The sequence below is a fragment of the Rhincodon typus genome, chromosome 13 (genome assembly GCF_021869965.1).
Source record: "Rhincodon typus isolate 14 chromosome 13, sRhiTyp1.1, whole genome shotgun sequence".
NCBI classification, from domain to species: Eukaryota; Metazoa; Chordata; class Chondrichthyes; order Orectolobiformes; family Rhincodontidae; genus Rhincodon; species Rhincodon typus.
The window spans coordinates 68,672,176-68,685,836 of record NC_063344.1 but is presented as its reverse complement, the minus strand read 5'-3'; the positions used below and the strand labels follow the sequence as shown (position 1 = coordinate 68,685,836).

At 41.7% G+C, this 13,661-nt stretch overlaps 1 protein-coding gene across 5 annotated transcripts in view; it reads right to left on the bottom strand.

Annotated features, from left to right (window-relative positions):
- The window catches only part of farp2 (FERM, RhoGEF and pleckstrin domain protein 2), a 162,678-nt gene that overhangs the window by 87,111 nt on the left and 61,906 nt on the right, over positions 1-13,661 (bottom strand). For 4 of the 5 annotated variants that reach the window (XM_048604214.1, XM_048604215.1, XM_048604217.1 and 1 more), the window contains exons 4-6: positions 10,795-10,837; positions 7,995-8,073; positions 4,454-4,551 (exon numbers count right to left, since the gene is read on the bottom strand). In XM_048604214.1, coding sequence (XP_048460171.1) covers positions 4,454-4,551; positions 7,995-8,073; positions 10,795-10,837 — 220 coding nt within the window. The remainder of the gene's footprint in view (positions 1-4,453; positions 4,552-7,994; positions 8,074-10,794; positions 10,838-13,661) is intronic. The other variant, XM_048604218.1, reaches the window with a different exon arrangement.

Here is a 13,661-nt window from a genome sequence, read left to right as displayed (position 1 = left end):
GAGAGAGAGAGAGAGAGAGAGAGAGAGAGAGAGAGAGAGAGAGAGCATGAGTTGGGCAGATAAAAAGATGAATAATGGTGAGCCAGGGAGAAAGAATGAGAACCACGAATAGGTGGAAATGGGTTAGTTGTGCTGAAAGCAGCCCATGTCACGCCAGGGCCTGGGGTGTATGGATGGGTAAAGGAAGAAGGTGCTCAGGCTATAAAACTATCAAACTCTATATTCAGTCCCCAAGCAGAAAATGGGATGTTGTTCTTCCAGCATGCTCCGAGTTCCACTGCAGCAAGCCCAAGACAGAGACATTGGCCAGAGAACAGTGTTGTGTTGAAATAGCAGACAACTGGAAGCTTAGGGTCTTTTTTGCAGACAGAGTGCGGGTATTTCATAAAGCAATTGCCCAGTCTATGTATCATCTTCTCAACGTAGAGGAGACCACATCGTGAGCGGCAAATATAGTAGAGTAGACTAAATAATGTAGAGGGAAATCATTGCTTCACCTGTAAGGTGTGTTTGGGGCCTTGGGTGGTAAGGAGGGAGGAGGTAAACAGTTAAATGTTTTGCCTTCTGCAATTGCATGAGAAGGTGCCATGGGGTAGTGCTGGGAGTGGAGATGAAATGGACTGAGGTGACCCAAAAGGAACAGTCCCTGCGGAAGGGTGACAAGGGAGGGGAGGGGAATGCATAATAAAAATTGAAGGAACTGCGGATGCTGTAAATCAGGAACAAAAACAGAAGTTGTTGGAAAAGCTCAGCAGGTGTGGCAGCGTCTGTGAAGAAAAAATCAGAGTTTACATTTCGGGTCTGGTGGCCCCTTCCTCAGAACGGATCTGAGGAAGGGTCACTGGACTGATAACATTAACCCTGATTTTTTTTCTTCACAGACGCCACCAGACCTGCTGAGCTTTTCCAGCAATTTCTGTTTTTGTTCCTGATTTACAGCATCTGCACTTCTTTTGGGTTTTTACATAGTATCACACTTACAAGGGTTCAGAGTTGAATCAAGTAGGAGCTCCTCTGGAAAACAGTTACAATATGATCTGCTCAGAAATCTTGGAGCTTCTATACCAGAAAGGGATTTACTCAGACAGGGAATGGTACACCCAAGAAGTCGCAAGTCCATGGATGGACTGAATACAAGTCTGACGATTTTAAAACGGAGATATTGCCAGACCAGGAGCAAACGTGAGACAGCAATGCTAAAATTGGTTTGACTATGAAAGTCATTCTACCACTTTCTAACACAACCTCGCTTATTGACCAAACTGCCAACCTGTAGCTCCTATGCGCTGATGTTTCAGGCACCATATAATCATAGAGATGTACAGCACGGAAACAGACCCTTTAGTCCAACTCATCTACGCTGACCAGATACCCTAAATTAATCTAGTGCCATTTGCCAGCAGTTGGGCCCATATCCCTCTAAGCTCTTCCTATTCATATACCCATCCAGATGCCTTTTAAATGTTGTAATTGTACCAGTCTCCACCACTTCCTCTGCCAGCTCAATTCCATACATGCACCACCCTCTGCGTGAAAACATTGCCCCTTTTGTCCCTTTATCTCAGTCTCCGCTATGCAGATTGTTTAAGGCAATAGAAATCTCATACATTTTCAACAAAGTTGGCACTCCTAGGCTTTTGCTCCTGTTCCCACTAAATTGCTGACCATGCAACTTCTTTTCCCAGACCCTATACTGGTTGATATTGTAAATGGTTTCCTTCTCCTCAGATACTGTCCCCCTTTCTCAAATCAACCATCACCCACTGTCAAAAAGCCACCCTTGAATTCTCTGTCCTGACACACCATCCCTCCATCACAATCTCCCTTTCCTCTTCAAAGTCCTCAGTTGTGTAGTCAACTCCCAAATCCACACCCATCTTTTGAGACTCTATATTTGAAATTCTCTCATCATGTTTAAGCCTGTCTCACCATTGGAAAGGATTGAATATTATACTCACCTCTTATAACCATCGTGCACAGCCCCTCCTCCTCCTTCTCAACTTTGACATGGTCAAACACATCAGCCTCCTCCACTTCCATCGATGGAAAGCTATCTTTGCCTGGTCTCAATCTTGTCCATCCAGGCACAGCCGGAGAACCAACTGCAAAGGTTTCTCTTCTCGACCACACACATCACATGGCCCTCAACAGTCCATTCTTGGCTACCTCCTATTTCTCAGTGACACAATACAGAAGTCCCACGTACGGTGACATCCATTTATCGTCATCAACAGTGCCACTGTTTCTATCCACTGCTTATCTAACATTATGCACGGGATTTGGCAACAGCTTCTAAACATTCTAAAGACCAAAGTCATTGCTTTTCAACCATGCCATTGAAAATTTGCTAGAACCCACCTTGACACCATTGTCTCAGGGAGACACAAAGTGCTCAGAAGCTCTGTGCTCCTTGATCAAGTTCACTTTCCCTCCTTACTTCCGGCATTTTAGCATTGCTGGTCTCTCTGTAATTCAATTAATCTGCTGCTGAAACCCCTAATCACAATTTCACTTCTTGCAGATTCAAATACTCAACTGACTGATTTCCCATTTTGCACCCTCTGCAAACCTCAGGTCATCCAACCGATTCTGTCAATCCACAATTTCCATACACCCATCTCCTGTACTCATTGTTTTATACGGGCTCACCACTGTTTGTTAAAGTATCGAGTATAAATCCCTTCAGGCTTTGAACCATAAACCCATCTCTGCAATCTTCTCCAGCCATGTAAACCACCAAGAACAGCACACTGCTTCAACTCTGGCTTCTAGTTATTCTCGTACTTACTTCAGCCCATTAATGATAGTCAGACCATCAGCTGCTCTAGTGCCAGCTTCAAATTCATTCCCTTAAAGCTCTCCATCTCTCTCGCTACCCTTTTTAAAATGTATCTCAATGGTAAACATTTAGACATTAACTGTAATACTGCCTTCTTTCGTTTGATGTTTGTTGTTTCATCACACTCTTAGGAAGTACCTCATGTCACTTCACTACAGTACATTCGTCGCTATAGAAATGCAAATTGTTATTATGCCTAATCAGTTGCTGTTTCATGCTTTTAATGGTTTAGCCCATAGTGCTTCTTCATCAATAAACTTAGTCTTGGGCTCATTGTCTCCTCGGAACTCAGTTTTATACATTTCTTCGACAATAACATGGTCTTTAAAAGACTATTTACATTTTCCCCATCATTTCAACCACTGCCAACCACATTGATTAAACCCGGAGTGTAATTTCAAAATCTCCAACATCATCCACAAATTCATCTGTGCCTTGACCTACTCTCAGAGTAATCATCCTCATCTGAGTTTTGTTCAAACACTGGCTGCTTTAGTATCACTCGTCTTCACCATTCATTCCATCAGTAATGGCAGTTTTGAACTGCCTTAATCCCACACTCTAGAACTCCACTCTAAAGCCCTCCACTTTTGAACCATCTTCTTGAACATGTGCAGTCCATCTGGTCCAGGTACACCCACAATGCCCTCAGGGAGGGAATTCCAGGATTTTGACCCAGTGACACTGAAGGAACAGAGATACATTTCTAAGTCAGGACGGTGAGTGGCTTGAAGGGGAACTTGTAGGTGGTGTTGTTCCCTTGTATCTGCTAACTTTGTCCTTTTAGGTGTATATAATCATGGTTTTAGAAGGTGCTAAGGAGTCTTGTGAATTTCTCCAGCGCATCCGGCAGATGGCACGCTGCTGCTACTGAGCATTGGTGGAGGAGAGGGTAGATGTTTGTGGATGTGGCGCCAAGTGGGCTGCTTTGTCCTGAATATTGTCAAGCTACTTGAGTGTTGTTAGAGCTGCACCCATCCAGGCAAGTGGGGAGTATTCCACCACACTCCTAACTTGTGCCTTGTTGATGGTGGACAGGTTTCGGGGAGTCAGCAGATGAGTTACTCACCACAGAATTCCTAGTCTCTGATCTTTAATATCTCAATATCAATGCTAATGAGTTTTTTTTGGTCTTTAGCACTTCCTTCTTTTGATCCTTTGAAAGCACCAACATTCATTCTACCAAATTTTACCTCCTCCCTTCTGTCAAAATGCGACAGAATTGACAGCTACTCTGAAGAGCTTTCCCAGAATTTCAAGCTTTTATTTAACATTCAATTATCCTCCCTTGGTGATCTATGGGCTTCTCTAATGATGTAAACACTGCAACAAAAATTTGGTTACTGAAAACCTCCACTAATTCACAAACAACCAGCAAATTGACAAGATTGCTGTGCTCAGCTATTACAAAATGGTATTTTAGAATGAGGTTCAAAGGGCTCATTAGCTACAATCAGTTTGGGGTTTAGATACTAATCATTTCCAATCTGCACCAAAGACAATTGCAGTGTCATCTGGCAGCGCACCTCCCTTGGACAAATGTGCTTCTATTGCATATACATTGTGTATACATTTCACTGATGAGCTCTAGGTGGCAGTGTCTTCAACACTCACACTGCAAAAGGTGAGAGACAAGGAGAGCAGACGTATTTTCATTGCACATGATTTTGTTTTCCGCCAGGTCCCTCTTAATCTGCAGCGCAAACAGGTATCTAGAAAAGAAAAATGAACATATTACTGATATTTCTAAATCAACCTGTTCAGGTGTGTTGCGACAAACCTCCGGAGCAGGTGGGATTTCAATGCAGGTCTTCTAGCCAAGAGGTAGGTACACTGTCACTGCACTGCAAGAGATCTATATATCAATGGCTTCTCATGCAATTGGAATTCACCATAAAACAGGCATTTTTTAAAAATCATTCATGAAATGCAGCAGATGCTAACTAGGTTCAACCTTTTATTGCCTGTGCCTGACTGCCCTGGAGAAAGTGAGCTGACACCTTAAACCACAGCAGTCCTCGCGTGACCAACAAGTCTGTTTCCTTCAGAACTACTGCCCACTTGCTTATTAAACTCGAGTCTCTTGCAAATTATTATTTTAAAATGGCTTTTGAATGGCACACATTTCAAGTTAACTAGTGCTACCGCAACACGAAAATCCTGCACCAGGTACAGCAAGCAACCACGTCAGCCATGGCTCATGCACATAAACAGCCCGTCTCGGTGGCAGGAGCTACTTCACCAGAAAGCCTGAGGAAGTATATCCAATATGTGGTTTTGCAGAAATCAGTCAGGACAACGTAGAGAGGCTGAAAATAGGGTTTCCTCACTTCTTACTGATAGCTGCTTATGATCTTCAGAATCAACTTGGGATCAATCGATTGGGAGCAGATTATCATTTAAATTAACAGCACATCATGCATGTGCTGAGTCTTTGAAAAAGCTGTGTCCTACACCCATTTTTTTGTTCATTTCATACCTCTACAACTTAGTGATCCGCAAGAACCTGCCTTTTTCAGATAACAGAATAAAACTCCATCCTGTTTCAGGTAGTGTGTCCTGGAGAATCCCGTGAAAGTACAGTCTCCCCTCCCTTCTTGATCTTTTACCGATGACATTAACCTATAATCCCTAGGTATTCACCCACTCACCAGCGAAAATACTTTGCATCCATTCACTTCATCAAATCTATCCTAGAAACATATATTAGGTCAACTCTTAATCATCTCTGCTTTAAGAAGCACAGTCTTAATTTATCTAACCTCTTCTCATAACTGGGATCTCTCATCCCTGTTATCATCCAGGTAAACCTGCTCAATATCTTTCCTGAAGGATCATGCTCAGAACTGTTCACAATGCTCCAGCTACAGCCTAACCAGTGATTTATAAAGTCCTAATATCGTCACCATCAGCAATCACTTGCTAACAAGTATGATTGTCCACCTTGGAAATCCCACGTCACTGATCACGGGTTCTGTGGATCTTTGTGTGGTTGATAAGCCCCATTCTAGAGCCGCATCTCCAACCACACATTTGGCAGGTATTTCTGGGAGGTGGAACTGATCCTTGGCTTTGAGATCATTGACATTCTTCTACCCAGTTCCTTTTCTATACAATCTCTTGCTGACAGGCGTTGTCAAAGAATTGTGTCCTTTCATACATGAGCTTCCTCCACGTCAGTTTCTTCTGATCAAGAGTCTCCCATTCATTGATATTTATGTTGCATTTCTTAACAGAGGCCTTCAGAGAGTCTTTGAAACACTTCCTTGTCCTCCACTGATTCGAGTGCCTTTCTTGAGCTGGGCTTTTGCTTTAGCAGGTCAGAAATCAGGCATCTTAAGTACGAGGCCAGCCCAGCGGAGTTGGTTTTGGATGATCGTAACCTCAATGCTGTTGCCGTTGGCAATTTCAAGGGCACCGATGTTAGTATTTCAGCCATGCCAGCAGATGCAAAGAATCCACCTCGAACAACATTGATGATACTTCTCTAGGGCCTTGAGGTGGTGTCAATCTGCAGTCCAAGTTTCAGAGCCATAGAGAAGAGTCAGAAGAACGACTGCCTTGAAGACAAGGATTTTATCATCAGTACAAGTATCATGGTCATCGAAATCTCTCATCCTTAGGCATTTGAAGGTGGCACTCAGATTGAATACGATGTTGGATCTCCAATTCGATGTCAGCCTGAGATGAGAGATAGCTTCCCAGGTCAGGGAAATGTTCCATGTCTGGGACGATTTCTCCCTTGACCTTAACAGAGGGTTGGATTGGAACTTGACCCAAGATGGGCTGGTCTTCTTGAGGTTGAGACCAATTCTTCGGTATGCTTCAGCGATGACATTAAGCGAGGCTTGAAGATTTTCTTCTGAGAGAGGAGTAATGACATTGTCATCCACATACTGAAGTTCCATGAGCAAGGTCAGTGTTGTTTTCTTCTTGGATTTCAACCAATTGAAGTTGAAAAGATTTCCATCCAATGTCCACACCACCAAGAAGCTTTTTCTTGACAAGGTGAAGAAAGGTGCCGATGAAGATGGAGGAAAGGGTGGGTGGAGGGGTGGGGAGATCACACATCCTTACTTGATCTCAAAGGATTCTGTCAAATCACCAGTAATGAGGACTATCACTGACATCTTGTTACGCAGGAGACGGAAGATGTTGATGAATTTCACTGGACAGCTGGCCTTTGACCTATAAAGTCCTATAATGATATACATTTCTATATCTGTCAGGTCTTTTTTTTTTAACTAACTGTATCAGCTTACCCAGCTATCTTTCCATCAACACATTTTAAAATTCTACAGCTTACAGTTTTCTCAGTTCAGGCCACTTAAATGCATCATCTGATACATCTCTGAACGGAGCTTCATTTGATTTGCCTTGCCCATTTCACCATGCTGGCGTCCCATCTGGCATCCCGAAATCTACACTATCATCACAATCTACTAACTTGTCGAGATGCATATCATTTAAAAAGCTTCTCCCTACCCTAGATTTTAGGGCATTCATACAAAAGGAAACCCAGAACTGACCCATGGGGACCTCCAATACAAACCATCTTCTAGTCTGAAAAGCATTCATTCATCACCCCTCTTTCCTGAAACTGAATTCCATAGACATGCCATCAGTTTCCCCTTAATACCACAGACTTCCCTCGAACAGGGAGCGTCCTAAGGAGCAGTAAATTGCTGGTGTGCACGCATGAATGGAACAAGATCAGCTGCCAGTGTATAAAGAGACAAACATGGGCTCAATAAAAAGTCAAACAGCTATGTGCTAGAAGCAACATTAATCAGAGTGGGATTTGTCTATTTTGATTTTCTCATCAGCTATAGCGTGCGTGCTGAACAAAAACTAATCCAGCGAGTCTTCCTGTTTTTGTGAGTAGATGATAAATAAAGAAAGAAAAAGGACAAAGCAATCTGATTTAAATGTCATGTGCCAGCCTTCAAATGATATATTTGGGGATGGGTTTGGTGGGAGGGGTGGAATTTAGGAGTACAGGCTATAATGAGAACATACTACTTCATATGTGAAAGAGCTTAAGTTTTGTGATTGCAATCTTCAGTTTGCACGCTGAAAATAAGATGAGCAGGTAACTGCATCACAAAGTACTGTGGAAATCACCAGTATGAATACATTCAGTGTAGCTCATTACCTCGTGTACTCCTCCTGCAGCTGGCCAGGATCAGGGGGGAAAAACTTCACTGAAAGCCTGAACACTGTGTTCTTTGGTCCTGCAAAGAATGAGACAGTCAAAAACTGAGGTTTAAATTTCCCTTCAAATGAAAGCATTGTTTTTGTAAAGGCAGGGCCACAACGAGAACCTACACTCAGTTCAAGGTGACTGCATTAAATGCTCATGATTCCATACACTACAGCTCCATTTTCATTTAACATGTTGCTAATTTATCACTCTGAAACTCAGTTACACTGTAAAGAGCATCAAGCCCCAGTTTACACCAATATTAATGTTGTAATGATTGTTCATATCCTTGGTGAAAACAGGGTTGGTTGGTGGTTTCATGAAACAGTTTTAACACATATGCAGACCAACACATACGCACACACAATGATTGATTACATTGTATCTGAGAAAAAGGGTATCTGTGTAAGGTGGAGACAGGATTGGATTTAACTGTAAAGTGTTCCACGGTTAAGCAGCTTTCTGTGTTATCAATGTCTCAGGCCATATTTGATGAAAGGATACATCAATGATGTATTGATACATCAATACAGCCGAGTTTAACAAAATCTCAGATTAAACTGACAGTACCACAAGATTTCAATCCGTCCTCAAGACATCTTGTTTGGGGCTGTCTGGGACCCTGTTCATCTGAAGATTAAAAATGGAATTTTATGCAAGTATTATATTGCCCCCAAAAGATGATTTATCAATCAGAATTTGTTGTTTGTTTTCCCAGCTCAGTGCAAGGCCAGAAAAAGGTGTGCAGTTTGGATTCACTCACGTGCATGATTCAGATCTGAAAGCCAAAATAATCCAGAATAAAAAATATTCCAACAAAAAAAGTGATAAAACATCCCTATGTCTCATTTAATTTCATGCAAGAATAATCAACTCCTCAAAAACAAAATGGAAGGAAATGTTTACGCTTTCTGATCTAACATGGGACAGGTTAAAATCAGGCTATTATCTAAACAGAACTGTCAATCCATCTGGCACCTTGAAATCCGAGGTAAGAATTGGGGATCGTTCAGGAGCTGCAGCTGGGGCTGTATCTACTTTGGGTTCAAAGGTGACTCTTCAAAATGCTACTTCACGGAACAGAGGGACATGCCATCTCCCACACTGCAAGACCTGACCCAAGTCATGTCACTAGGAGCATTTAAGGACAGAGTCCACGTCCCTATGCACACATTAAGATGAATAATTTTGAGAGTTTATTTGTATATTCCTGCACACAGTAAGAGATTTTAGTGCTGAAGAATAAAACTCTGCCTACTTTGGACATTCACCGTCAGTACCAAGCATAGCCAGGTGAGGAGCAGGATGCAGATAAAACTCCCTTCTACTTTCCCTCAACGTGTCTCAGCTGTAATGTCAGAACACTTCCAAATATTCCAGTGAGAGGTCTTCTCCATTACATACCTCCACCATCTCGATGTCTCAGGCACAGTGTTCCTAACTGGCCACCACCACATGACAAATTAATGCTAGAGACCAATTCCATGAGGAACTGCTTAAAGCTCCCTTATGCAGGACCCAGTTGAACAAATGTCATTCTCATTTAAACATCAGCCATTTTCACTAGCTGCACGAAAATTGGTCAGTTGTAAAAGGAACATTGATTTCTCTCTCACCAGTACAGCCAGAAAGATCATAGGAGATGCAGAGATACAAGTCTGTTGAAGCTTGTAAGTGAAGAGCATGTGGACCGCCAATCACTTTGAGCCCTATTACGAGGGCTAACGAGCTATAGTCAGTGCACTGAGCCATTAGAAAGCAACTGTTTCCAATCTGGCACAAAAATTGCAAAACAATTACCCTTCTCTAGCAGCTCAGTAAAGTCATTGCTAACACAGGAGGCATGAGAAATATGCACAATATCAGAATCCAGTGGTAGCATTATAAAATGCAGAAGAAACTAGTGATTATAGATCCACCGCTGATACTGGTAATGGAGAAAGCAAATTGAGGTGATGAACTAGGACAATCATTCTAGCATATTTAGACAGCAATACACACCAAATATAAAAGGTTGTAACAACCTTTTCAGTTCAGCAGGTTAGCGTGTATTTATATTTTTCAGGGGTGATTAATTCATTGCTGATATAGGTTGCAATTATGTACAATTTGCTCAAGCGATGCTCAGATTTAACCTCAAGCAAAGTCCGAATGCTTCAATTTCTTTTAGAAGGAGATATTTTGCTTTTTTTTTTCCCTCATGCATCCTGGTGCTGCAAGGGAGTTAACAAACAGGCCACAAGACAACACTCCACACAATGTCCTTCAGTCAGCACACAAAATGCTAAATCCCTGAATCCAGGGATTTGTGTAACTACCACAAGACTGCTCCTGACTTCCTCCTTCACCAATTAGGCTGTCAGACTCTGAACAATTGCTGATGTTTCACTGCACAGAATAAAGCAGATCCCAAACGCAGAATCCCACAGTATTTCACTCTTGACCCTTTCACAGTTGCACTGTCTGTGTTTCTCCCTTTCCAAGGGAGACAGACCACACACAATGTTGGGAGAAACTGAACTGGTCGCCATCAGAAACAAGAGGCAGAAGCGTTGCAGACTGGATAGCAACTAGTCTAGGTTCAAACTGGGATGATTTCACTTTCATTAGCTGAAATATATTTTCCTCATCAGCACAGCCATTCAAGTCAGAATACAGAATGCAGTAGCAAAGTCAAAATGCACAGGGCAATAGTTTTGGGGAGCAGGGGTGAGGGAAGATGCAAAACAAAATCAAAGACAGTAACACTTACTTCGCACTTGTTTCACAATAAGTTTTGCAGGTTCAAGCCAAATCTAAATGAAAAGAAAAACATGGAACAAACCAAAAATGAATTAAAAATAAAAAAATAATGAGAATGAAATGACAATTCAGCAACATTTTAAACTCTTTTTGCACAGATCTGGAGGCTGCTGTGATCTCATGGAATTCTGAACTGTTAGTACTGAGCTGTGAACTTCAAATTCCTTCTTACTCCATCCTGGCTGAGAAATATATTGCTCTGCCTTCACAAGACCATAAGAAAATGGAGTCAGCCATTCAGTCCTTTGAGCCTCCTCCATCAATGAGGTTGTGGTTGGTCCTCTATTTCAAAAGCGTTTTCCTGCACGAGCCCACTGAGCTGTCACAGACATTTGGGGTAATTTTCCAAAGGACAGAAAGGAAAGGGTGATGGGCCAATCTTGTTAGTACGTGATGGATGATAATAGGAAGAGACATCTTTGTTCGGATGAAGTAGAATCCATATGGGTGGGGGCAAGAAATAACATGAGGAAGACAACACTGGTAGGTTGAGTCTATAGGCCCCCCTAACGTTAGCAAAACAGTACAACAGAATAAATTGGGACATAACAAAGGTATGTTAAAAAAAGGCAGAACATCAATCATGGGTGGCTTTACACAAAACAATACTTTTCACTGTACCTCGGTACATGTGACAACAATAAATCAAATCAGCAGAGGTAGGCAAGAGAAAGAATTCACAGTATTTATTCAGGACCATTTCCACAAACAGTATGTTGTGGATCCAATAACTTGTGGATCACAGCAAATGAGTGACCCACAGTACACGTTGTGTAATGAGGCAGGATTATTAACTGGTCTCAGGGTAGAAATATCCCCTCAGGAACAGTGACCATAATATGGTAGAAATTGATATTCAGTGTGAGAGGGAGAAACTTGGATAAGAAACAAATGTGTTAAACTTCAGTAAGGGTAATTACAAAGGAAGGAGGGCACAGCTAATTGGAATTGACTGGTGAAAGGGTTTCATTGCAAAGACAGATTGAGGTAGATGTCAGAGAAAATAGATCATAGCTCACACAAGATATACCCCAATGAGAAAGGAGGACTCGAGGATGGTGGTGAGCCAACCACGGTCAACTAGGAAAGTTAAGGATAGCATCAAATTGAAAAAAAAAACCAAGGATTATTGGTAAACTAGATATTAGGAAAGTTTATAAAAAAACCAGAAGACAACAAAAGAAGGGAAAAATAAGCTTGGAGGATAAACTAGCACATAATATCAAGACAGACAAGAGCTTCTTTGAATACATGAAAAGAAAGAAAGAGGCCAAAGTGAACCCTTGGGGAATAGTAATGGGGAAAGACGGGATATGGCCAAAGGGTTGAACAAATACTTTGCAGCAGTCTTCACAGCACTGTTCCTGCTAAGCTGCATACACTGCCACTCGGAGGTTCCATGCACATTGATTAGAAAACTGCCAATGTAAGGAAAATGAAAAAGGAAAGGAGATGAAAAAGAGGTTAAGCTAACTGACCTATAGTTATAACAAAAACAAAGTTGCTGGAAAAGCTCAGCAGGTCTGGCAGCATCTCTGAAGGGAAAAAAAAAGTTAACATTTCGGGTCCGGTGACCCTTCCTCAGAACTGATAGTGGCTGGGAAAATGTCGGTTTATATACAGAAAATGGGGAGGTGGGTGGGATAGGGAGTAAACGATAGGGTACAACCCAAAGAGAGAGAAGGTTGGACAGACAAAGGAGTTGCTAACGATCAGGCTGGGAGGGTGAATAGTTGTTAATGAGGACTGTTAGTGGCCTATAGTTATATTTTCTGTTGGGAAAATGTCAGAGTTTGCTATAAAGGATATAATAGCAGAGCATTTAGAAATACACAATATAATAAGTAGAGGCAGCATGGCTTCATAAATGGGAAATCATGCCTGACAAATTTATTAGAATTCCTTGAGGTGGTACAAAGCAGGACAGATAAATGGGAGCTAGTGAATGCGATATATTTGGATTTCCAAAAGGCGTTTGGTAAGGTACCTCACATAAGGCTACTTAATAAGATAAGAGCTCATGCTGTTGGAAGTTGTATATTAGCATGAAGAAGACTGGCTAACTGATTGAAGACAGAGTTGGAACAAGGGGGAATTTTCAGGCAGGAAAACAGACTAGGGGAGTGCCTCAGGGATCATGCTGGGGCAACAATATGTACAAATAACTTGGATGATAGAAGTGAATGTACTATAATCAATTTTGTGCAAGACACAAAATAGGTGACAAAGACACAGTCACAGATATAGACAGATTAAATGAGTGGGCAAAAACTTGGCAGATGGAATATAATGTGGGAAAATGTGATGGTATGCACTTTAGCAGGAATAAAATAGAGATGAATATTTTTTGAATGGAGAAAGCGGAAAGCTGGAGAGAGATTTGGAAAGTTCGCTGGTATTGTAGACAATGTAGATGATGGCATAAAATTACAAAGGCTTATTTATAAACTAGGTTAATGGGCAAAAGTGCGACAGACAGAATTCAATATAAGCAAGTGCGAGGTAATCCATCTTGGGCCAAAAAAGATAGATCAGGGTACTTTCTAGATGCTACAAAGTTGCATACAGTTGATGTCTAAACAAATGTAGGGTTTCAAGTGCACAGATCTTTAAAATGCCACGTTCAGGCATCAAATAAATCAAGAAAGCTAAAGCGATGCTGACCTTTACATCTTGACAACTCAAGTATAAGGATACTGAAGTTATGTTGCAGCTATTCAAAACTCTAGCCAGACCCCACTTTGAGTACTGGACTACATATACGGGCACCACACCTTAGGAAGGACATATTAGCCTTGGAGGGAATACAAAGTAGGT